Below are 27,607 nucleotides of genomic sequence, written 5' to 3'. Positions count from 1 at the left end.
CTGGCCAAGTACAATTACAAACTCATGGAGATTTTTTTTTTGGTTTTGGGGGCAGGGGGGGGGGGGGGGGGGGTTGAGAGGGTCAGAAACGAGAATTTAACTGCTATCCATTTCCTGTTCAAAAAAAAAAGTTTATCTACATCTCTATATGTTTCTTTAGACATTTCTTACAAGAGAATTCCAGAATACAGTATGAAATTGGAAGAGGTTTGCCTATATCCAAAAGTGTCTTTTTATTGGACAAGAACCATAAACAACCTAGTACCCAATCTGAAGCCTGTACTTCAAAGTAACTGGTCTCCATCATTCGGAAGACAACAGTGTACTAGATCAGAAGTGAAGTGCAAGGACACCTGTAATAGTGCAGTAAAATAGACAGAAACTGTGCTACAAGACATTGAATAACCGCTGTATGCTTGTGTGTAACTGTAACTCGCTCCTGCCTTCCTCCTGGGACGCCTTTGAAGCAAGCCGCTTGTAGTTCATATGGCTTTTCCAACGAATACAATTTTAAATAAATAAATAAATAAATAAATAAATAAATAATAAAAAAGTGCTCCCAACAGAACAGATTTGTTCGAAAGACCCGACTTGGACTTGCTCACTGCCCGGTTAAACAAGCCATGAGCGCAATCCAAGATGCCATATGTCCAGTCTACCTTTTCTTTTGATGTTCTTTATTGTACACAATAAGACACAATGTTCAGTCTACCCCTGCAGCTCTGATGTGGGTTCTGTGATCAGGTGACAGGAAGTGAAAGTTCATGGCACTACCTCTCTGGAGGGCCGTTGCAATGTCTCAGTGCAGGAAATGGCAGAACAGGGGGTTGTGGACTATACCTTGGACACTTGACAAGAGGAGACGGAGGAGGCCAGGACAAGCCCCCAAGAAGAACAGATGCTGAGGTCATGACCCGGTAAACTTCCTTATTTATATTGATTTACTTTTCTCCTGGCTAACATTTTCACAGACCACACTGAATCCAACTACAACAACATAAAAACACAAATGACTGAATTTATTAGATTTTCATCCAGAAAACCAACCACGTTCTCCAAGAGACTGTAGCGATAACATTATGAAGTTCTTAACATCTAGTTTTGAAGGCATTTTGCCTAGGATCCACTGAAAGAGCTAAGCAAAGCTAGATACCATAACCCCGTTCTCAACTGGAGTGATAATCGATGAATGCAGCTAGCTTCAGCTGGCCTGCTGACCTGCTCATGACACCTCCAGATAGTTTATAAAGAGACTGAGAAAGCATTCCATTCTTTGTGGGTTCCCTCAGGTAGTCAGGTAGCTAGTATTCTACATAAAGCCCTGCTGATTGGTTGGTTATATGAACAGGGTGGAAATTCTCCCTTGAAAAACCAGCGCCTTTGGAATCAACCAACCTACATCCATGCACCACCCAACCCACCACCACTTAGCCAATCAGCTCCTTCCAGAACATCCACCAGGCTTTCAATTTAGATCAGATCATACCGTACCAGGCGTTGGATGTTGCCAACACATATTGCTGGAGTATAAATAGCAAGAACTGGGGCAAAAATTAATAACTAGCCTAAAACAAAATGCAAGGCACAAAAACGCTGATATTAAAGATCTTTTTCTGTGTAATTCACTTCACCGCCACTAGGAGGCACTACACACAATACTGCTGCCTGGAGCTTCTGGAACAGGGAGAGCAGCTGCGAGTCTCCTCAGAGCATGCCTGCCCCCACTCCCAGTCCAGGGTCAGTGACGAGCGGTGCTGTTCAGCCGTGCAGAGTCAGCTGGCACAGATTTCTGTTTCAGGCTTCAGCTGCAATGCATAATACGGGTAACTCTTCACGCTTCAATCTCTCAACACCACCAGCAGGCAGGAGGGGATAACGCCGTATAAAAACACTACACTGAGATTTCACCATTAAAAACACAGATTTGCATATCTGCAAAGGAGACATCAGTTTTCATCTGATCTTTATTATTATTTTATATATACACAGCTATGGCCAAAAGCTTAGCATCTCCCTATAGAATTAACAAATTGGGCTTCATAAAGTCGAATGAAACACATGGAATACTGTTACGTTTACATATTGAATTGCATACCGCTTAGTTTCTTTGACTACACAATGTTAAATAAAAGATCTAAACTATGTTCATGTAGTTTTTAATTACGTCTCAATCCTAAAATTCTAGGTGATGAAAAACTTTGCTGTGTATAGTAATGCTTAAAAACAGGGGAGGGGGGAAGCCAGAGTTTTCAAGAGAAGATAAACAGCAGCTGCACATGCAGAGCACAGTTCACATCATCACCTTGAACATGGGCTGGCTGGCACAGAGCTCACAGATCCGTCAGCCAAGCAGCGGCTGTCCTTTGGAGTCCTGACCCTTTAATCCCAGTGCCCCTCCAGAGCTCGGGGCCCTGCAGTGTCTGCCAATCAGTCTCGTTCACGGGTCCCCTTTCGCCTTGTCACCACTTCTAATTGAAACCTGTACTTTTTGTTCACCTGCAGTGGCTCTGTGGATCAGACACAATACCTGCGCAGTCCCTCAGCCTAATGCTAAGCATGCATAATCCTCTTCGCCAGCATCCTTAACTGCTTGTGCGAAACTAGCAGTTATAATAATCTGGGTTTATAATTCTGGAGACAAAAATAATTGAAAGTGGAAAGGCAAATTTGAAGTAGATTTCAAAAGGGCAGGAGCATTACATCACTTCAGACGGAAACAAAATCTCATTTTAAAACCATTCCCTTAACATCTGAATCAGTTTGTTTCTATGTGATGGTAACATGGTATTAAAACATGGAGTTTGAACAACTCCAACCCCACTGAAATTGGGTAAATGATATTAAACAAACCCACCAATATAACATTTTTATTTTTAAAGTTGCTGAAAACTTATTTTTCTCAATTGTGAAAAACTCCAACACTAGACTTGCACGAGAGAGAACCGTCGCCAAGCCTGGGATCCATGCCAAGGATGTATAGCTCAGAAATGAAAAACTGTCAAAAATGACACCAAACAGCACAACGCAGAACATATTCTAAAATGAAACAAGTTTGCAAATGTCAGCAAGACGATGCTTGTGTTGGCGGAGGAGTTTGATGACAAATTAAATCAAATTAAAGGATTGTGTTGCATTCTCAAACTCTCTCCCCCTTCTCACGCTTAAGCTGTATGGAGAACACCATTGCTCAACAGCACCTGATTAACATTCTAACTACTGACAAGTTATTGCATAGAATATGTTTTTTGCATAGCACAGAGTGCCACATAGTGGTGGAATGTTGTGGCTTTACTGGCTTAACATTGTCCAGATATCTTCACCCCCCCCCCCCCCCCCCCAGATAATAACTGACCTCCCCTTCCTCCACTGCCAAAGGCACTTCATTCCTAGGAACTGGCTGTGTTTTCCTCGGGGAGTTTATCTCCCTGCAAGGAATGGACTTGCGTCAGTTGAGCACAGGGGCTCTGGCAGTGAAGCAGGGGTGAGGAAGCGTGAAGGATCATGGATGGCATGTTAAAAATAAATTGAAACTCTGCTTACACATGTGTGCACAAACAAACACAAAACACAAAGACCCCCCCCCCCACCCCACACACTAAACAGATGTCAACACATCCCTGTGTGATTATGATATTAAATACACTTCCGTGTAAATTCATCACAATTATAAACACATTTCCCTACCAAGCAGTGGTGTACATTTTTAAAGTATTTTAATTTTGAGATTTGCTGAACTAGTTCAGATTTAATTTTCAGCATGGAACAACTATACCTTTGTTTTAGTAAAAGTGTAGTATAAAACTGTGTTGCAAATATATTGGTAGTGAAAGAAACAAATATCAAGTTTGCCTGCCTGGCCATGTTGGTCCATAATTTAGTAAATATATTAGGTGAACATAAAAAATAAATAACTAAAACAAGCAAACAAACAAACATACATCTACCGTTTATATTAGTGAACACAATAAATACGGAACATCTAAATCAATAATACAGCAGTATTAAAAAAAACGAACAGAAGACCTAAAATCAGGCTTAAATACAAAATGCAATTAACACTTTTTGTAATATTACTAAACTACAAGCACATTTTAAGCCGCTTGTTTATAAAGTACAGGGCGAGTGTACAAGGAGATGACAGTCTTCCAAGTGGATCACATTTAAGACAGAATCGAGTTTTTCATTTAGGGGGAGATGTATCCTCTAGTTTTAAACCATTAAGTTTAATTAAATTCAATTACGGTGACACTTTCAGCCGGTTTCTGGCTTCAGCTGCACCAGTCATTCGCCGACAGGCATGCAGTGCTGTCCTGTCAATGACAACCTTTGTGACATTGCCTTATTGATACAGTTCAGTGTCCTGTTATCACAGCAGAACAGGAATTGGAATCTCCATGAAAGTCGAGAGGAGAGATTTTTAATAAAGAAAGACATATATGCATACCAGTTTGTAACCTTCCAATTAAAACCACGAAAGGAGGGGAAATAAAGAACGTATGTGATGTACTCCAGCACACTATATCAGGAGAGCATCGGGTTCTTACTTTTTGAAATCTATATTTTATAAATCCATGTGCAGCTGCACTGCCCAATTATTAGCAGATAAGAAAGAAGACCCCTGGAGCATTTGGAGAGAAATCTAGATAGAAGACAGGAGCGTGTTGCCTGGGCTAAACCCCCTGGGACAATCCCTGAACTAACAAGGTACAGATTTTTAACTATGTACTGCACACACAGTACCAAGTCCACAGAAAATAAAGACCAATTCCTTTTTGAAGGGTTCAGCGGTAGCCAGTCGAAGAATTCTGTTCAGCTGTTTCTGTTCCGTGTTCCACTTTCACCTCTTTCTGCAGCTCTGAACGTTTGATTGACAAGGCATCACCTTAATCTGAACTACAACATACCCTCAAGCAAATCATTGATTTTTTTCCCTGCAATATTTAGGCCGCTTCCCCACTGCCCCCCCACCCTCCACCCCCCGCACTATAATCTACAAAATGTAATTTGGAGTCTAAAAAATAAAATTCCAAGCTGTCAGTGTGCAAGACACCCCACGCACCCTGGGTAATATCAAAATAAGTTGTAGGTGGCTACAGGACGGTGGAGGTCACTGGTTCACATAAAAGCTGAACCTGTACAAGTGAGAACACCACAACTTTACAACTTGATAGTGGATTCCATCAGAAAATACTGCATTGCTTTGTTACCTAGGTGGTTACCCTGCTCTAAAGAAAACATTATTTAAAAGACGTGGTGTTACTGAACTCCTAACACACCTGCGACATACCAGTGCTAGCATTTGAGAAGCTTTTCAAATGACAAAACATGTGCACAGATCGCAAGGGAGAAAGCAAGCCTGATCTCACAAGAGCGTCGCAGCTCGCTATGCATTTCAGCTCAAGCAGACCACGGTTTATTTAAGGGTTACTCCTTATGCTAAACTAGCTTTACAATCTCTTGTTACTGCTGCAAGCCTCCTAGTTGAAATGTTTATCACTGAATTGTGTTTCAGCATTTTAGTATTTTCTAAATAAAATAGTAATAGGCAAAACCACTTGGCCATATGTTTACATGGACTATAAGCGACAGGATCATTTTTATTATGAAGCAATACTACACCGGTGTTAACAGGGTATGGCATTCTTTCTTCAGGAGGCAACAGTACAGCAGGCCAGCACTCCTTTTAAGAGATCTTTTATATGAAGAGTTCAGCTGGTCACATGATTCTAAAGCTCTGAGTGCATCTGCCATAAAACTACAGCAGTTCTCTTCAGAACCTGATTATATTATAGTATATATCAACACTCACCCCACATAAAGAGCATTTTTATTTTGTAAAAAATGCACCTCTCTCTTTCTACTATTGTGGAGTGATTTCTAATCTAATATGTTTCGAAGCATCCAAATGGAACAGTGGTTAGTACAGCCGCCTTTGCACTGGGAGGTTATGCTGGGGTCGGCTCACCCTAATATGAAATGGAAATCAATTCTCCCAGACAGGCTGTCCTCCAGTTCTACAGAACGGGCAGGTCCACTGATCACGCCAGGGGGAGGCAGGTCCAGCAGCAGTAGAACAATAGACAACCACCCTCCAAACCTCTGAGATGCAGAGGAACACAATAACTGCCTTTATTTATTTATTTATTCTTTTTTTTTTTTCAAATTTGTATATCAGGATACCTTCTAGAGCATTTATAAAGCTATATAACCTGCACACCTCTCTGCAGCAAGCTCAACTTTAACGTTGATACATTTGGCACATGACAGACTCAGAAAACATGCAGTTAAATTGCTTTTTTTCCAGTAAGAAAAAAAAAAGAATTTACTTTAAACTACCCTGTAATAACAAAGTCAATTAAAATACTGAATGGATTGTGTGACAGGATACCTCCGAGTTTAGTTTAACCTCTCATTTTCTTTACAAGACCATGCCAAAGTCTACCAAGTTACAATTCACGTCAATAGCATCAATAGCACACATCCAGCATCCGATGCAGTGTACAGATAAAGCACCATATTTAAATCTACACAGATCTTAAAATTGGCCATTGTTTCTACTGCCCTCTACAGGAAGTCTCTGTTACGCCATCATAAACCTGATAATTAAAGGGCAATGAGGCATGCTTAGTTTTAGTTTTATCAATTTACTTTAGCATTGCTTAGGTTTTTAATAATGTTCTTCAAATACCCACAAGTTCATTCATTACCTTCTAGCACAGTATATTGGTCAGGGACAAGTTGTGGCACATAGGCACACAGCGTAACTGGACAGTCTTGCACAGTTATCCATGCACATATGCATCCATCCTTTGTAACTGCAATCTGAGTGCAGTGCATCTACAGTGCAAACGGTAATGAATTACAATCTGCAGTGAAGCATGCCATCCTTACACTTTAGTTAGTCCAGGGCCCATGTTTAGGGTAATCTGAATGGACTGGTCAGTGTGTTGGGAGGGCAAGGGAGGAAGCTCTGGTATGCTCAATTAAGCACTGGAGGAGCGTTCCTACGAATTGCAGCCCTGTGACAGACCTTGTGCTGTTTTTGTCCGAGTGAAGTAGCTAGTGGCATACCTTTGCTCTACTTCACACCCTCAGGCTCTGAGCCTCTGTCTGTCTGCCTAGCCTAGTCTCCAAGATTTCCACCCCTCAACAAAATGGAAAAGTTATCCAAAAGGGAGGCAGAATTTCACAAACTGAAATATGTTTCTTCAAAGACAACTTAAAGACTTTCATTCGCCTTCCACTTTAGCAAGAGGCAGATCTGCAAATCAACAGCACCCTGGAAGGTGAATGTTCCAGGTGTCATCAGTACCTCCAGCCTTATTTCTAGGCTATGATTCGTCACTGATCACATGTTTTATAAAACAGTACTGCACCCAGACAACCAGCTTGAGTTACAGGCAGCCCCTGTTTAAAATGACTTTGAACCGTCACCTAATTCTGCCCAGGCTTACAAAACAGACTATTCCCCAGATTCGAGGCAATGCCTTAAGAAGAGCTGTGGCACAGTCAGACAGACGGTGGAGAACAGTTTTCTGTGCTTTTAAGTCTTGTGACCTTAAATACAGTGCAGTAAAATACAGAAGTGATCATAAAACTGTGCCTAGTCTTGTACAAATTAATTAAGTTTGGTTACTCAGCACTGTAAGAAATGACAAAACACCCAAGGAATTATGTTTTTTACTCCACACAATATGTCATACCTACTTGAGCATTTACAAACCACACAAGTTGTTGATTTCTGACTTTGCAACGTTAACCGTTTCCTTTGACTTTTAGGAAAAACAAATGCTGCAAAGGGCAACACAGGCTTAGTAAAAATGGTCCTTAGCACTTGTACACAGGCAATGTGAACGGGATTGTAGGCGTGCAATTCATTGAAACATTCTGACACTGCACGCCCTCGTATTAAATGCTCACTGGAACGATTTTGACATACATTCTGGTTTTGGATATAGGGGTCCCCGTATTCTGTTTGCAAAGTTGTGCTGTCAGTTTGTGACAGAGATAGAAGGCAAACTGCCACAGTGTTTTTTTGTTTTGTTTTGTTTTGTTATCAACACTTTACAGACTAATGCTGTGAAGGTGAGGCCTTGCTTGCAAACTAGTGATGAACATTCTCTGTTTCAGGAACTCAATAATGCTCAGGAGGGGCTCTCAGGTGCCACACCCTCCTACTCCAGCAGGGGTCACTGTTAACCAGAGAACAGGGAATATTGAAATGTCACGAGGGGAATTTTCACTGTTCTACAAATCGAATTCTTAACGGCGAAAGACTATTTAATCTTCCTGCAGGCTCAAGTATGCAAATAACTCTGATTAAGCCATTAGCCTAATCGACAGACTATTTGACTAAATCTCCTCCTAATTATGTAGGCCATGGAGGAGTCTTGTCAGATAAATCACAGAATGCAAATCTAACTGTGCAACAAAAAGAATATCTCTAACAGTGCAGGTTTTGTTTCAAACTGGACCCAATTACGTGTGCAAGCGTTTTTAGCTATAATCTGCTGCCCACAGAGCAATCATTGTAGCTCGAAGTCTGTCTGCGAGTGCAGCCTCCTGCCTTGTAAGTGCACTGGAAAACAATGCATATTAAAAAAATAAAATAAGCAGTCCCTGGCGGAAACAAAAATCTGGACTGCATTTCTGCCATCTCATCCCCCCCCCCCATGTTGCTGTGCCCCTCTTGGATATTATGAAACCCATGAAAAGGAATGGCCAGCCAGTCTTGGACAGAGGGCAGACGCAGTGTTGGCAGATGCAGTACCCAGCTTTCCCACACTCTTTGGGAAGGGAAGGGGGCGGAACTGGGACCACCTTGGGCTGGGTTAAGAGGGCAATTCATTCCCAGGCTTCTTGAATCCTGAGCCACTGTTCACAAAACCGTGCCAAATTCGGTGCGGAAACCAAACTGCTTTCAATTCTGACTGTAGGCAGATTGGAACTTGGGTCTCCTGAGAAATGAGTGTGTGAGAGAGAGAGAGAGATGCTGTAAACACCGCCTCTCTATCCCTCCCCACGCTGCTCATTACAGCAGCTCTCTCTGAATTACCTGGAACTGCGCAAGCAAAACTGTGCGGGTTTTAAAAAAAGAAAGCTTCATTCACACTCCTATTCACAGCTGGAAGGGAAGCAGCAGCAGCAGAACATTTGTAAATGAAAGCAGTAAATAATTAAAAGATATGTTGCTACGTATTCCCATTCAGAGGACGGCTGTTTTTCCAGTCCTAGTTACCAAGGCAACCTGCCTCCAGCACTTTCTCAGTTTCAGTCAGGACTTATCGCAGAGGCGAGTCTAAGCCACTGTTGGGCGATCAATCACCAGCAAAACAAGAGATGGCTTTGATAATTCTCTATTTTTTTTTTTTCCTTTGACGAGCATGTTCCGCTTCGAGAATCCCCACAACCCCACCCCCACCCCCCCAACCCGACATCTGGTTACAGTTATCACCATGACGCATTTCCTGCAAGGGCTCTGCTGCTGCTGCTCAGCTTTAAAAAAAACCAAAAAAAAAAAACCAACAAGAAACACTTTTATCCTTCTTTAAATTGCAGCCCCTGTTTGCATGCGTGAATGTGCAAGGCAGAACGATGAGAAGAACAGTGAGAAATTGGACAGGTTATACCTGATCCTGGGTTTGTACAGTGGAAACACTGACAGTAATTATTAATAAATATGACAAACCAGGGTACAACTATGGCAAAGTCCATAGTATAAACCATGGGAAAAAGCACACAATCACAGTAGCAAACTTTTATAAGGGTTGCTATGTTTGAGGAAGGACTTTGAACCGAAATAGAGGGGGGACTGGGTCAGAACGAACTAGAAGCTATGTGGCATAAAGCCTTTCCAGCCGGGATGGGAGAGTCTTTCCTCAGCGGGTTGTTTAGCTCAGATCTTGGCTTGCTAAGAGAGTGGTCAGCAGTTCATTCCCCATACAGCATCTTCCCTTAATAATGATTTATTTAAGAAACCGTTTTTAAAGGTCTCTCATGGGATCCCCAGAGGGGGGAGCAGTGGGATCTAGAACGGATCTCAAACTCATGCTGATGTATTGGGGGGGAGGAACGGTTGACAGAGCGGGCTGCTAGTTTGAGGTGAGGGGGAAGCTACTGGTTTAATTATTCTGTTGCTTAGCTGTAGCCTGTCTCCTCACCTCAAGTGTGGTTTCTTGAGAGCAGGGCTTAAATTTAGTAGTGCATTGTTCACCTTAATGCACTGTGCTGTGCAGTACTTGTGTTTCCAGGTTTCCTTGTTGCACCTGCTGCATATCCAGATGCAAGGTCCCGCATGTCGTTCACAGGTCCTCAAAGTAGTGCCACTGTGCCAGCTGAACAGAAAAGAATGCGATGCAATTAATACACACGGTGTTTGCATAATAGAGCTCCTCCTGCAACGGAGTGCCTTAAATGTTTGTTCCCACTTCTTTATGATAAAGCTCTGTTCTGGGTAACACTAAACGCACTCGTGGGAGTCCCCACATTTGGGGAATCCTTAACTCTGTGGGCAGGTCTAGAGTTCTGTGTGTGTCTGGAAAACAGTAAACAACAGCTGCAGTGAAAATCGAAACCCCGGAATGGAACACACGAGTCGGTTTAGAGAGCGGCGTGTTATTCAGTGCCTTTGAAGTCCAGCTGTGTGGGAGCGTGTGGGGAAGCCTGCTCTTAACTGCCTACACTCTAACCAATCTGGAGAGAAACAACGAGTCACCTTTACCATTCACCAGAAAACCAAACCGATCACACTGCATTAACTAGGGAGCTACCTTCACCTGCTCTTGAACAACAGCTGGTACACCAGAGTGCAACCATGAACCTGTCCCCCTGCAACACACTGCCCGCAGTGAATGCAAGAAACACCACATTCATTCTATGTGGAATTACTTACTGATGTAGAAGTAGGGCTAGCGAGTTGCAGGGGTTCCCTGTGTACCAACTGAACAGTACCTGGAGATTAGACATGTTTTAGTGCTGTATTACAGTCACAAGGGTGCTTTAAAGTTCTGGGTTTTAATATTTCATATCTGTACCAAATTGCTCCTTAAGTGCTTTGAAATGTGTTTACCACAGGCCCAAAGGCTTTCCCCCCCACTGAGTAATCAAAAAAAGAGAAAATGGATAATGGGTAATAAACCACAGCATGTGTGCCTGTGTTACTCCTGCTGTAGGGAAGTTTGTATAATTGAGGGTCAGCTAAGAGGAGGCAATACCTGAGTTTGAGGGAGTCTCCCTTTCGCTAACCTGTACTGTACCTCCACACAGAAGAGCTGCCGGGCTAAATCAAGCCTCATCTCGTATACTGTACAGTATCTGAACCATGGTGGTCCAAACTGAGCTACAATCAGAACCATTCGATAATGTGAATTGCTAGCTTATAGCAGCTGTAGAACTTCAATATCATAATTGTATGGTAACTGTTTAAAAGAGACTCCCAAAAGGTTTGTATTACTGTGCCACGATAATGAATAAAGAACTGCCAGTTTTTGGTTTTTCTTTTTTTGCAAGAAGGAAAACATATATAATTTGCCTCATTAGCCTCCCTTTAAACAAGGTCATTGTTGTAAATAACACGCTAGAAGATGAAAATGCCAATAAAAGTCAATTTTTTGTAACTTGTATTTACATACAGAAGGTTTTGCTTATTTGTTACTGGATACTTTTTTTTTTTTTTTTTGAGTAAATGTTTGATTCTATTTCCTGTTCTATACGCACTGCATCAGAGAAGGCTGACATCACCGTCCTCAGCTTCCCGACAAAATAACCTGGTTAAATCCTCCATAATGATCTGGTTTCCACCTCAAATGAGGCAGAAAACAGACAAACAACAACAGATTAAAATTTAAGGAGTATTGATCCAGACGGGTGTCATGTAAAGGGCACTGCAATCTAAACAAAATCGACCAATGAGGAGATGCAAAGCCAGGAATTAGCATTTGTTTCCCAAATACACGGTTCTACTGTATAAAGAGGCATGTTTTATATAATAAAAACACAGCATTTCCCATAATGAAGGACGACCCAGGCGCTGTAATGAAAGATCCTTTCTCCAAGCAGGCAGAGAGCATCGTGAATGCAAGAGTCATGGCCAGAAAGATAATGCGGTTTCCCTAACAATGAGGCATTGTGTTTAAGAAGATAAAGTGAAGCCGTGGTGTTCCTGGCACTCTCTCCGCAGATTAAAACTTATCTCAGGCAGGAAGCAAGTAAGGCATCCCCCCCCTTCCCCCTCCCCTCCCCTCCAGCAGTGTTCATATCCTGGAGGTACCCCGAGGTTCTAACCTGTCAATATCCAACAGCACAGCACCACAACCTTCCTTTAACCCTTTCCTAGCACGCTCTGTTCCAAAGACAGGCTCAGCCTTCAGGGATGGGACTAATTGCTCCAGCTATTAACATTTGCCTCATCCTTTATTTCTGAACCCAAGCAAGTGAGGTCAGAGAGAAAGGCTTATGTGAATTTTTTCCAGTGCTGAAACTTATATTCTGGTTGGCATGCCATTTTTTAAATGTACCATTGTTATTTTGTTATATGCTTAAAAAAAAACCTCCAAGCCTTAAAACTGTTTTAAATAAGCACCATATAAACATGCTTATAGCATTTTAATGAATTCATTAATTTTCCAAAGAAACACATTAACACATTACATTTTTTTTAAAGCATGGAATTAGTGTCATCCATTTCATAGAGACATTCAATTTTCCCTTAATTATTGCGTTTCTGAATCTCATTGATTCTCATTAAATACACAGGGGTTTGACTTCTCCTCCGTCACACTCAATGAAAGCACATGTTTGAAGTGATTACTTGCCAATTCGAGTTTTGAATGCGTTGTGCAGGTTTATTTTTACTTTGGCGAACGTATGCAAGGTCTGCTGATGAAGCACAGGGCACAGAGAGCTTTCATACTGTGTCTGTTCCACGGTATTTACATTTTTGTTTATTTCGTGCCTAGCTAAGCCCGTTGGTTGAATATTGGTACAGTAATTTAAAAATACACAAGTTAAAGTAGGCATCCCTAAATCCTCCTCTGGGAGGAAGCCCATACATTATCTGTCCATGCAGTAAACTCACCAGGAAGCCCAGTTGTGTTGGCTCAGCATAGAATGTCTACTTTCCTCATCTTAGCACAGGACCCTACACCAGTAAACCCTTAAAAGGGGAACCAGTTCCATACCTGAAGAGATCAATCATACATGTGGAGCGAAGAGCAAATCGCACATGGTAACAGGGGGTCCACTCCCAAAGGCCTTCGTCATTTGAAGATGTCTATTCATGACTTCAAGCCAGATTAGGGGTGGGAGGGTAAAGGCAGACTCCAAACCTCAATGGCTATAGGAAGGAGGATGAAGAAAAATCCTTCAGTGACTGCCTGAACGTGTGCATATGTGTAAGTGTGTGTATGTGATGGCACATGCAAGTCTGTGCGTTACAAGTGTCACGAAGGTTTGTGTATAGAGAAGCCACTGTATTTCTTACACACAAATACATACAGGAATCCTACCAGCCATAAATCCAATGCTCACTGCTGGGACGCCTGCAGGCATTTGCTCTTAATCTAGAAGGGTAACTTCATTACTTCCCGTCCTATTCATATGCACTTCACTGCAGCCTAATTGTAGATCACTCTCACTGCCAGACCCCAAAGACTAATATCCCATTTCTGTAAAATACGACAAAGTGGCTTGTAATATAGAGATACAATTCCACTTATATCCTGACTCTGTTAATAGCCCTAGTTGAAGTCCATACTGATTACTACAAACATCTTGCGTTTCTTTAACACTGAAGCATATGAAGACCTTGCACACAAAGGGATAGGTGCTGTATACTATACCAGAGAAGGCTTATAAAGCTGCACAATATATATGCATATCATATTGAATATATAATAAAACACTGCTTAAAAAACCACACAAAACAACAACATGCTTAACTAAATTCTTAGTAGTCTATTTTATTAATTTATTTTTTTACTGCATGCATATTCGACACTTTAAAAAGCGTACCAGTCATCTTGTCCCAAAACCAAGTCAGCTTAAGCACTATTGGATGCAAGTCATCTCAGACATGAGTGAAATCGGATGTGAAATCAACTCAAAACATCATGTGGACGTAGAAATGTACTGCAGTGGTAAGCTTTAAAGCAAAGGGGGGTGGGGGGGGGGGGGGGGGGGGGACACAATCCAAGAAAAGGGTTTGAAGATGCAATCTGAAACTCCCGGACTGAACCCAGAGAATTCAGCTCCACAGTGTGGGGAGAATTGAAAGTAAAAGCCTGAACACGGTGGATCTTGAGCAGCACAGCAGGGGCTGGTCTCGGTGCAACACTGTGAGCGTTAAGGGGTGCAGGTGATGCAGCCCAGGGCCCTTCACGGCTTTGTAGGTGAGCAGCAGAATTTCAACAAATCGATCTCATACTGGTAACCAGGGGCAGGATGCCAAAGAGATTTCAAGTCAAACCACGGGCAGCTGAGCTCTGAACAAGCTGCAACCCAGAGAGACTAGCCTCAGGACGACCCGCCAACAAAGAGATGCAGGGAAAGTGAAAACTGTGGGAGAAGCGTGGGTCAGTATCTCACGCATCAGAGAGACGCACAAGAAAGCGAAGGACCCTGCCATGTTTCCAAGGCAAAAATCCAGATTCTCTGATGGGAGAGGAGACGCAAGCATGAAAGGAAAACCAAAGAGTCGAAACCAACTCGTCTGGGGAGAAGATCAAGTAAATATTTTAGTAGGTGCAGATTCAACCAACGTAATCCCAGTCGACGCACACATTTATCTTTCATTTTAGTTTCTGTATTTCTTATTTATTTGCCCTTTGAGACCGAGGCCTCATTTACAAGGGGATCCTGGAAAACAATTTGTGGGGGAAAAAAAATCATGAAGCACAAAAAACACAACAAAATCACGTGTGGTTCAAAACATAAATCAGCAGCATACAGAAATCAAACGGACAGAATAAATAAGATGTACCTATCTATTATTAAAACACATTTTTATGCACAAAGACACTTTTTTATAGTAGAAGTGCTGCTTGACTTGAAACCTGGTCGACGGAGTTCATCCTTGAGGTTCATTATACAATATATCTTACAGTGACACATAACCAAAAGAGCATTGAAAGCTTTTGCTTTATTCCTGTGTGTGTGTGTGTGTGTGTGTGCGCACGCATGCCAGTCTAAGGCAGAGACAGAAGGGCTTCCAGAGACACCGAAGACTAAAACTAATGAATTCTGGTAAACCGACACCTGACCTTTGTACTGTAAACTCCTGGTAAGCCTTGCTGGTTCCCCGGTGGCCAGGTGCTATCCTTTCAGCACCGCCATGTCAGCAGCTAGAATACAAACCACCGCCAAGTAGATCTGGGATTGGGTTTCAGTTGTTTCAGCATTTACTGCAGGCTTTACCCCAAAGTGTGGGGAAAATGAAAAAAAAAAAAACACACTCATCTTCCAGGGTGGTGTCTATTTGACCTTTGACCTGTACATCATGCATTCCATGAGCATGTTCCATATGCATGCTGTGTGGAAACTGCTTACTGATTTGCGGTTCTGCAATTACAGGACTGTACGTGGGGTATACTAAATATAGTATATTAGGGCTAAATTCTCCTCTCCTTGAAAATACTGTATGTTTTAATGGGTCCTAGTAAAAGCTCTGCTGTGTGGAGCACAAGAGGAGTAATGCCATCAAGACCTCTATATCTGCTGATCTTGACTGGAGCACTTATCTTTGCGCTCCCTTGGATTAGGGAGAATTAGGAGTTCAAAATGAGATAAGCTCCCGGTTTACCCGATTCGTTAACTTGTTTACAGTAACTTGGTGCACAGTTACAGCTGAATGGAATGTTTTGCAAAGGGTACAGTGCCACCGATGGGAGGGAAAGCAATCGGGGGACCCATTGGGAGTGAGGATTCCCTGCATGGAGGAAAGCCTGAAGTAATGGGAGAAGGTTTGGCGAGTCAACGGCGGCCATTTTGAAAAGAGCTTTGAAACTCCTTAAAAGTTATAAAGTGTAAAAAGTTGTCATGATGTTAACGATGAAAAAGAAAAATACAGGTACGTTATTTAAACAGTTGTAGCAACACGTGGGGACGTACGACGCTATATTTTGGGGAGCCCCGCTACTTTTCAAAACACAGATCTAAATTTCATCAGGACTTGGTTTACACTTGATTTCCATCTGTTAAGTTAGCAAATGTATGACAGATAAGGCACTAATCCCACTACAGACCGCCCTCGGGTGTGATATTTATTAAGCAAAGCAACAAATATCCCTCAAGCAGGCGCTCGGCACCGCTTTTCAAACCAGGTGCTCGGCACCACTTTTCATTTGTTCTAATGCTTGTATGTGTTAGGAATACAGCACTGCTGTGGCAGTAGTAAAGTCTGGCTGGTTTCCTATAAAAATGCATCAGCATTACACATTGACGCCTATGCATTGCAAAGGTCAGACAGTACATGCTTATATTTAATAACCTGGCACCGCTAATTGCTTCGCGCTTAGAGAAAAACATAAAATCTTCCAAGAAATCGCTCTGCAGCCAGCGGAGGCACAGGCCCCCGGGGAGGGAAAGCAATCAGGGGACCCATTGGGGGTTTGGATTCCCTGCGTGGAGGAAAGCTTGAAGTAATGGGATAAGGTTCGGTGAGTCAACACGTTTCAAGCGCCCGCGATGAGTCGTCAAGTCTTTGCTGTGAAAGATCAGAGGTCACTCCACCTCCTCCACAATTATGAAGCAACACAAATGCAGATTTTGAAGCTGGTTAGGATCCAGGAACGCCAGGGGCTACTCTTAATCTTCCCGTGCAAGTAAGCAAGAGTGAAAGAGTTCACACACATCCCACACCTGTCTAGAGCAGCCAAACCTGCACTGACCAGCTCCTAATGCTGACAGAGCCCTTCACAGCTATCATTCATTTCCTCTCTCTTTCCATTTGAAACGGTTCACGTGATGCGGCAGATTTATGACCATGTAACACTTTGCTTATGAGCAGTTCACTGCTCGTTTAATGACATCAGTGCCGTGGTTAGAGTTGCTCAAACGGAATCAAACAGGGTTTTTACACATTGTCGACATGGTCTGCGACTCTCTTAATTGCTCAGTTTAGTTTGTGTTCAAAACAGATTACGAAATTTCACAACCGTGTCCTAACTCCACATAACATGTACAAAATGCCAGCCGACATAAACCTGTATCAATGACGTATGTTTCAAGGAGTTGCGAATAAAGTGATCTGAATAAAAACTCGAAGGGCATTGATTGTACCGTGATAGTGTCACCCTGCATTTCCAATCTGCACAGAATGAGGTAGCCTGGAACAAACACAAATCAGAGCGCTTCAATCTGAAAAAACATGTGCCACTAGCACCATCTACTGGTCCAAGTAATATCTGCAGTTCTTCATGGAAAGTACTGAAAGCTGTTGCATTATCTTTGCTTTTTTATTGCCATTTACAACCTTTCAACAGCAGTGATTAAGGGGTTGTAGGAGATAATCCCATACTTCTTTACAATACTGTGTTTAATAAAGACAATATCAAATTCAGTACTTGGTACTGAAGCTACTGGGTGTTTTTTTCATATTTTCCACAGATACTGCATTCACAAAGCTTTCTTGTTATATTTTAATTGCTATTTTAACACTATTGTTATTTATCAATACTACTACAGTGTATTGAGATTGGTTGGTATACAGTTCACTACATGAACAGATATTAAGAAAACTTATACTTCTTGAGCCAATCACAGGCCTTCTTACACCCAGTATAAGGTACGTCTCAAAGACAATTAAGAAAACATGAGCCAATAAAATTCGACCAGGCCTCTCCTAGACAGGAAACGGGTCAATTAAAAACAGCCTGAGGATGCGGTTACCATTAACAAAATGGAAAAAAAAGATTGAGTCGTCGGAAAAGAAACGGACCCACTTCTACATCGTATATCAACAGGCAACGTGAATGCTGCAAGGAATATGCAGCCTAGATGAGGGAGGCGCACGATGGGGCAACACAGTCAACAGGCAGGCTTATCTAGCTGGGTTCCCTTTTTATCTTTATGTTTTTGGTCACGTGCTAGAACGCAGCTTTGGTTATTGCATTCATAACTACGGATTGCAGTGGGAAGCAGGTTTATGCTTGTGGGAAATTTACACAAACCAGGTTTACTATCTGATAAAGCAGACATAACAGAAAGCAGACACCTTTAGTGCAATACTGAACGTGACTGCGGTTCACAGTGCAGCTTTCAAAACGAAACTCTTAAAACAGACACATTGTTTTGTTGTCTCCAAGTTACTTTTGCCTTTGTAGGGGTAATTTAATTCATCATTAAACTATTTTTTTTTTGTCAGGAAGTTACACAAAATATCAGGTATGGGGAACACAACTGTCCAGAATGGCTCGTCTTTAATGACAATACGTTTTGTAGATTTTATTTCAGGTTTCTAGTTTGTAGGTCTGCTTTATAAGAGTCCAATTTGTCAATTAATTTCAACATGTTTCCAGGTAGCAGGTCTGCCCGGGGGGTGAGAAGGTGACATCACTTCTGAAAACAAGTGTCTGACCTCATTAAAACAATGTGTAGCTGCAGCATGCTGAACGACAGGGAGAACGCATGGACTGACCTCCTGCAAGTTTAAAATGGGCTGACAGTTACACATATCTATGCAACTTCACTGGAATGGCTTTTTATTTTATTAAACATTTAAAAAAAAAAATAATGCATGTCCCTTGTGAATCTACACGAGCAGCATCAGAAATCCAATCCAGTAAAAGCATCTTCAGTAAAAAGCTACATTGCCAACTTAATTAATTCAGTCTGAATAATAAACATACAGGTATATTGACTACAGTACTTCAATCCTTAGATTCATTTATAAAACTCAGCACGTGTATACAATGTTCTTAATTTAACCTCGGTGGCTGCCTGGAAAATATGAGGTACAAGACATAGTAAACTGGTCCATCTGTAATGTCCAAACGTCTAAGAATTTATTTTGCTGATCCAATGAAAGCACTAGTGCCCATGAAAAGTTAAGCAGGTTTTTCCACACTCGCCCCTTCTTTCCACTCCCTGTAATTTAAGCAGAGCACACAGACTAGCACAACCAACAAAGAGTCACCTGGCTTGGCCATATGTTCTTTATCTCATTCACACCTGGCAAAGGCATAGATAGAAAGCATGGAACCACCATATTTCACACATGAGGTCACAAGCACTTCCACTCAAAGAAAACAGGCACTTGAAATCAGATCTTTGTCCAACAAATCTTGCAATAATAGAATGTGCAAACGCCAAGGCTGCTACAAAAAATCTTTGACTAAGCACTAGGGAAAAAAAAAAAATAGCGCAACTTAACATTTCATCACCACATAAAAAGGGATAAGTAATTATACTGCAAAGCAGAACAATGTGCCTTCATGCAACATGTAAAATAATTCTCCCAGATAATCCTGCCTGCTTAGAAACAAAAACGCCAAGGTTGCTTATTCCCATAGTTCTAAATGACTTTGCTTGGAAGCAGGTGGGTGGCATCAGCATAGCATGTAATTTGCTAAATGCATATTCTAATTGTACCCTTGCAGCATGTTCAGCATTTGAAAGGAGCACATGGTCATTTCAAACGCATTCAGAACACGACTGGAATTCCGAGTTCTGTTGCACTTCTAGAAAGTTTTGGCAAAAACCCTTAAAGGGATAGAAATAATACCCTGATTGGATAGCAGTTTCAACCATTCCAGGCTTTACTACGAGCTTGATTGGCCCCAGTGTATAGGAAACAAGCTCAGGTGTGACTCATTCAGCTCATGGTAAAACCAGGAATGGATCAATCTGCTGTGAAATGGGAGTCTTGGTTCAGTCCCTGTATCAGCTGCGTTTTGATAAGGAGATAACGTACTGTACTGCATGTTCTGCAAGTTGTAAAAGGGTCTGGATAAGAAAACGCACTGCATAATTCCAAACATCGGACCAAAGAGATACAACTTGACAAATGAACCTGGGGTTAAAGCACCAGCTTTGAGGTGCAGAAAAACAACTGCTGTACTACAGAGAATTGGGATTACTGTACCTAGGATCCAATTCAATTATGTAACTTTTTTTTTTTAAATGTTTTTGAAAAATGATATGCCCATGCAAAAACGAGCCCATCAAACTATGTGAATCTAACAGTGCAGCACTGCTATATAGATATATTTTTTCATTTACCTAACCATTCTTTCCAGCTCGGAATACACTATGGTTACATTTTGCCTTGAGTCTAGTGCCCTCTTGTGGTCCTACTAGAGCCGAGCATACTATAATGCAAACATGCTGTGTATTGTATTCAACCCCCTATGCTGGTTTTGACCATTTCAAAATGTAATTTGCACAATTTTTGCCAAAAAAAAAAAAACTGTAATACTGTAATGGCAACAAACATCTAAGTACATTTGTATGTCCTTAAATGAACCGTACATGTTTTTTTGGTTTGTTTTTTAAGACTAAGCTATTTGTCTTAAACAAACAAACAAAAAATAGAAATGGAAAATTGTGTAAAAGACCATGATACAAATCAGGCCCTACATATTTCAGATGTAGATAAATAAACAAGGACATCTTTTTACAAGTTTAATTATGTAAATCACTTTGTGTAGACAAAGTTTTTAGGAATTCACAAAACTTGACTGTCCTTAATCAGCTCTGCTTTTTGTAAAACAAAGTGGGCCAAGAGGCCTTTTATTCACTGCAGTAAATTCCTGTGTGCATCCAAGTTGCTGGCTTCTAGTTTTGAAACATTTTATTGGCTTGGGTATTTGATTTTTTTAAACTCCATTGAAACAAAGATATAGTCAAATCCCTTTATCTATTTAGAAAAGGATGTCATTTTATGACAAGACCTTTAGCCCCCTGCTTTATGACGGTCCAGTTACGAAAGTACAGACGTCTTTAAAAAGATCCTTTGTTTTTACGATGCTTTCAGAGTGTATAAAATAATGAAACTCTGCACCATTTAACTGTGCAATGCAAAACAGGAAACTAACGCAGCCATTAAAAGCATGTTCAGTTTTGAAACAGTTGCAGATGTTTCGACAGGAGATGGTGAAAATGCGAGGAGCCCCTATTCACTGCTGATACCTTCCAAGGAGTCAGGCTTCGGTTTGCCACGATCGTTCCTGTCGTCTACTGAAATATGAATCTGTGGGATTTCTGTGTACCACAATATTACATAGTTTAGCCTTCTGCGTACTGAACCTCACCAGAAAACAGGCCTTGCTTACTTTCCAGTTTGTTTACAGCCCCTTTTGTCATTTTAGAAACCGAACAGTTCAACTTGCTGCTATGGCAACAGAGGTCGGGGGTTCTGAAATTGTCAAACTTGGAAAGCAAAGCACTTTCTCCATAAGGTACACTACGATCTTTTCTTTATTAAATTCATTCACACAGGGACATATTTCAAAGCGTTTCCTCCAATATTTAACTTCTATTTTTTATTTATTTTTATTTTTTTTAAAAGGAGAAAATAATAATTGTGGAAATGTTACAAAATGATAAACAATCCTCTTGCGTACTGAAGAGAACTTGGGTTATATTACTAGGTTCTAGTTTTGTAAAATGAACAGACCATTTAAAAAAAAAATAGGAGGGAATTAAAGACTGGAGTAGCCCATTGCCTCATAGTATCCTATTGTATCGTGTTATTAATTGTATTTGCTGGATGTATAGTAGTTAATTGTAGCATTAACTAATGTTCACGGCAACTGAAAAACTGTTTTTGGTCGTTCTATGTTCTGTTTTTTAACTAATGGTGAGAGTAAATAGACTAACAAATAAAAAAACAGCCTAGCATCATGACTCACCCCTAATCCTCCACTTCAGCTCTGGAAGTGTGGAAGACAGCCAGCATCCGGCTCTAGGGGGAAAAAAATGTAAAAGTGACCAACATACTGGGATCTTTTTCTTCTAGACTGGAAACGAAAGATGAGAACATTATTTCGGTTTACGCATCACCCAACAGAACATAACAAAAAAAAATAAGAATATAAATATTAACAGACTGAATAAGAGCCAGGTTTTTGTTTTTGAATACTTGGAACAGATTACAAGTACAGACATATTACTCCAGCACTGGTTACAAAACTGACAGGCCGACACCTGGCTTTTTATTTTTCTATACAACAAGGTTAACACTCTGCAGATGTCCAACACAATCGAAACTGCAGCAGTTGGGTTTTCCAAACTGGCGACGCAAGAGTTCCATTTTGCGCTTGTGATTTCCTGTTATTACTTCCTTAATTTTCCAAGCCCGCTAGAAAGGAGGCGAGGGGGTGGGTTTGAGTGATTCAGGAGGGAGTCCAAATGAAACAGGAGAGGGGGAGGAAGGGTTAGCAGTTATGCGCATCACCAGGGGCCATGCAGCTTATTTCCCAGTGTCAGCCCTGCCACCTGACAGTCAATATCTGACTGTCACCGACACAGTCCAATGCAGACTGGAGACAGTGCTGGGCACAAGTCAGGTCCCCTGACACCCAGCTGTCAGTTTCCTGGTTGGGTTACTGCCATAAGAAAAACATGACAGCCTTGTCATGAAGAAGACCTTAATCTTGCTAAGGTGGCCACGAGTAACATGGTGGCGTGGGATTATCAGGGACGCACTGTAATACATTCCTGTCGTCCTATTACCTCCAAGATCTGCTTCCCATAGCTGCAGGTAGATTGGATGAAATACAACAGTCAGAGTTTACAGTGCTGGCAAAAAAGATTTGTTTGCATAACTAAATGCATATGTAGTGCAACGCTAACCATCTCAAACACACACAAATATACTTTTATTGAGCTCCCCTCTTGTTTTTAATTGAAACACATTTTTAAAGAAACTTTCGGGTAGTGGAGTTTGGAAACGGCCCAGGCATCATTAGATAGGCTTGGACAACATTCCAGTTACGGTTTTCAATCCTCCCAGTCCTCATTAACTGACATCCTCCACAGATGTTTGGGCCTCAGAACAAACTCAAATATGAAATATAATGATACAGCGCTGATAATAAAAAAATGAGAATGTGGGTATTAGCTGAAAGGGGATTTGAAAACCACCCAAGGTGGGGCTATTGGATTATATTGCGGATTGCCAACGCATGCGTTGAAGCGATTTATCAAGTATAACAGTGTATTTATAGAACCTATCATAACTGGATGACATTGTTAAAATATAGCATTCACACAGCGCACTGGGTTACATGTGACTGGGATAAGATTCCTGGTGCAAAAGTGGAATAAATAATTGATAGATCGGATGCAAATTGAACCAGAACCTCCCCTGTGTTTACCCAACCCAATAAAGTCAAGCATCTTTATTATTATTTGATTATTTAGCAGACGCCTTTATCCAAAGCGACTTAGAGAGACTAGTGTGTGTGAACTGTGCTGCAGAGTCACTTACTCACCCGAAAGACAGAGCACAAGGAGGTTAAGTGACTTGCTCAGAGTCACACAATGAGTTGGTGGCTGAGCCGGGATTTGAACCATGGACCTCCTGATTGCAAGCCTGTTTCTCTAACCACTGGACCACGGAGCCTTTTTAACAATTTATTAGGCTGTGTTGATTGTTTACGCTAGAAGACCCGACTGTGCAACTCCCCGAGAGGCCGATCTCTCCCATCCAAGCGGTTTACTCAAGGTACCTTTCTGTGAAACAAAACAAGAAAGAAGCTCTATAGTTGGCCTCTATTAGACTCTTCCCTCTTTCCTCCACAGTGCTCCTTTGCCTGTGGGCTCTGCAGTTACACCATGTGGTCCTAGTCTCTAGCTAACCATGCTCCAATACACTCCTCTCAATTCAAAAAGTTTAAACTCCTAAACTATTTGGTTTATAACACTAATATCCTCTGCAGCGGTCATGACCTGCATTCAATTGACCTTGTCTTTCTATAGGTTACTGATCTGTCTCTGTGGTCCGTTACTCTATCTATGTGTACTTAATTCTGTGTTAATTCTCAAAATACTGGTGCATTGGAATACCACCAACAACAAAGCGATAATGTTAAATGCAGTTCCTCTACTACTTTCTCAACGCATCAAATCTAGTTTGACATACAGTCCACGATGATCCAGAAAACATCAGCACCGGAGAGGAAATCTGCTGAGATCACATTCCAGCAGCATTTAGTGCAATTTGATTTGTTAACATAAATGAGGGTTTATGATCATGTTTAAAGCATGTCATGCTTTAAGCAGCGGTTTGAAAAAATAAAAAGCAGACATCAATTTATTTTTAGCAGCAACTTTAACAAAGACATATGGGGAAAAAAAAAAAAAATCATACAGAAAAGTCAATATATTCGGTCACTAAATGAATGTGCAGCAATGATCAGATATCACTGCTCCGGTCTGAAGCCACTGAGCATTTAAACATGAAATGCCTCCAGGGTGACTTCCTAAGCTAAAGCACATATGCTTCCTATTTTTTCAGAAACAAGAAACAGAATCACCAGTTTGGTGTGGCTCACCAAACCAGCACTTATGCTTATTTTTTTAATTTATTTTTTAGTAAATCCAAGAATCATTCTTAAAATTGTAAATCTTATAAAATACAGTATTGTATGTTGACTATATATATATATATATTTGTCGATGTCTTTTCCTCTTCATTAAAGAATTTCTGGTGATTGATGCATATACTATTGGATCCTGATTCTTCTTGGATATAAAGCTGTTTTTGAACTCTCTCGCAGATATATTATATATATAGGTTTGAGCAATGGGATCTGCAGCCCTTTGATAATGGAAAGTAGACTATTGTATTCATTTTGCAACATCACATTTACTTTTGTTGTCAGATTACACACATCAGTGCTATGGGATTTTCAGGAGCAAATCGTCCAGAGCCGAACAGAGATCAGGTTGAGCCTTTTCCGAAGGGAGACATCTTGTAACGGGACAGCAAGCCGGACTGCTGGATGTGAAGTAGGTCAAGGCTCCCCTCAGGCAGGGTTTAAACATGTGACTTCCTGCGCAGGGATGAGCAACACCAAGGATGTAACAGTACACCACTGCACACGACACAGAGAGCCAAATCATTCCGGACACTGAAGCTCTCCATGGATTTACTTTTTCATGCAAGAGGGATATTTAATGAGGATTTCACTGGTAAACCTTCAACCTTTTATAGACAGGATAAAACCTAAAGCATTTGCATTTTATATTCATAACACATGGTAAAGTGCCCTTCAGATACTTAGCGGTTATATGTTCTTAATGCAAGGAGCATGTGTGGTCTATTTTAACTTTCTTCCACCCTGTGGGAATTTGTTATGCTTTTTTTTCTTCTTTTTTTGCAGCTGCTGTAAGCATTAAAACTGAAGCCATCAGCTCACAAATCATATAAAAACTTGGACAGGACAGAAATAACAACTGTTCGAGCTTTCTAGTGTGTTAAAAAGCTGTATTCATATAAAACACAAGTCCTTGACAGCGATATCTCTTTAACAGAAGCACCACATCAGACAGCTCCAGGTCAGGTCATGCAGGGTCTTTGTTACTGCATCAGTGCTGGAAGTGGGAATCTACCCTACTGGTTCAAAGGGTGATAAACTCACCTTATTTAAAACCGACAGTGTACCTTTACTCTCTACAAATCTTATGAAATTTAAAGGTTTGTAATATTGCATTAAGAAAATAATCTATAAACACAAAACCCAATTGTTTTTAAAAAGCCTTCTGCGATTAAATATAATGTTAGCAGAAAACAAAAACCCACTTGGAAACCACACAGAGCTGGGTTTGTCATAACAGTCATTGAGATTCGAGAGAAAAGCCAAGGGCCCCATTGACAGTGAGTGTCTGTGGTGTGCTCATGAACATTACCAGATATCAAACTCAATGGTTAACCGCAATGTCTAACTTCCCTTTGCATGTCACTGTATCGTGTTGCGCAATGGATGGATGGATGGGACCTCTGAACCAGCTTATACTGTAGAAGCACACAATCTGCAGTCGACAACACAAATTCAAATCTCAGCATTTAGTCAATGTTGAGTCAGACATCATTCATGTATTCGCTTGACTTGCAATGTCTTTACAAGACATACTGTACAGAAAAAAAACTTTGAATGTGATCTTGTTGGATACAGTCATTTTTTATCACAAAATTGGGTGTGTTTTTACACTGTACTGCAGTAAGCTAAAAGGAGACTGAGTTTGCTATTTTGCCACAACTACTAAGTGACAGGCCTCCATGTTCACAGAATATATATACAGGCACATACCACAAAGAACTTTAACCTTTACTGTTGCTGTCTACTCTAAAGTGGAGCCAGTGGCAATGTGCATGTAAGGAAGGAGAAGAAAAGACCACACTACATACCCAATAGAATCTAACACTTTCAATTCTAGACTGCCCGCGGGAATTCCACTTGAGAGGATCACATGACTTTTATGAAGATTAACACAATGCAAAGATTTCTGGTGTCAGGGAATGCTGGGATGCCTTAACACAGCAATACAGTACCAAGAACAGATTTCATATCAAAAGGATAAACAAAATAATTGCTTATAAAATAGAGTTTTATTGGCTTGATCAGGACAGGTTCTACATGAAATAACGCTGTCATATCGTTATTGCTCAATAACTGTGTAGACAAGGGAATCTGGGGGGACTGCATTGTTTTGTGTTCAGTAATTAACACCTTTTATTAAACTTAAAATACGAGTATCGGCACACTGCTATCAACTACAACATATAAATATAAAATCAAATACAACGGTTCCATTATTCTGACACATTTCAGGCGTGAACCACCAAATGAATTCACCTTCAGGATCGCCTGTGCCTGCCAAGATGGGCAAAATCAGGTCGGCACAATCAACACACAACCTGAACAAAAGAAAAGCAACAGCTTGGTTCTGCATAAGCACTGTGAAAGGCGACAATCTCAGCAAGTGGGAGCTTTCAGATTCAATCTGCAGAAGCACATTAGTTCAGTGTGTGTCAGCGCTCCGGGGTGCCAGGCACTTCCAAGCTCTACAGCAGACTGACATGACTGCAGCATTTCTGCGGATTTAATAGCAAGGCCTGACAGCCAGCTCCCATTGTTACCTCCACATTTCTTCTTCATCTTTTAACAGACCTGTTTTGCGTTTAAAAAAAACCCCAGCTCACTCAATTTAAACTGGATTAACTAAAAAATTTCATAAAACAAGAACAGCAAAAGGTTTGCCTAACCACCTTATACCCGAACACAGCTGATACGGATTACACAATCTGGATTACACTTCAAAAGATAGAAGAATGTACCTGATGTATCTCGTGTCCTGCTCAAAGCGGTGCTAAAGGACTACTTTACGAATCAGACCTGAAGAAGTCTAGTAAATAAATCTAAAACGTCTCGTCTTGCATTTAATACACTAACATTTTCCATTAAAAACCTGCTCCACATTCAGGTTCCTTTATGATTTCTGTTGCCTGCGAGTGTAAAACACATTTAAAAATAAAGCCCTCAACTGGCCCTTTGCATGGCAGAGTTGGTCAAGACTGATCATTGGCTCACATTTGCCCCATAATGCAATTCCACCAGCACTTGCTTTCGTTTGAAGGCAGGCCACAAAAACACTATGACTCCACAGC

The 27,607-nt window shown here is 41.1% G+C and overlaps 1 protein-coding gene across 3 annotated transcripts in view; it reads right to left on the bottom strand.

The window, feature by feature from the left end:
* Nucleotides 1-27,607, bottom strand: part of LOC117432416 (sterile alpha motif domain-containing protein 11-like) — a 98,545-nt gene that overhangs the window by 65,000 nt on the left and 5,938 nt on the right. For 2 of the 3 annotated variants that reach the window (XM_059002276.1, XM_059002277.1), the window contains exon 3: nt 21,846-21,898. The exons of the other annotated variant lie outside the window; for it this stretch is intronic. In XM_059002276.1, the coding sequence (XP_058858259.1) occupies nt 21,846-21,898 (53 nt within the window). The remainder of the gene's footprint in view (nt 1-21,845; nt 21,899-27,607) is intronic. 3 annotated transcript variants of the gene reach the window in all.

The sequence above is a fragment of the Acipenser ruthenus genome, chromosome 27, assembly GCF_902713425.1.
Source record: "Acipenser ruthenus chromosome 27, fAciRut3.2 maternal haplotype, whole genome shotgun sequence".
In the NCBI taxonomy this organism is placed as follows: Eukaryota; Metazoa; Chordata; class Actinopteri; order Acipenseriformes; family Acipenseridae; genus Acipenser; species Acipenser ruthenus.
This window is presented reverse-complemented; position numbering and strand designations above follow the sequence as displayed.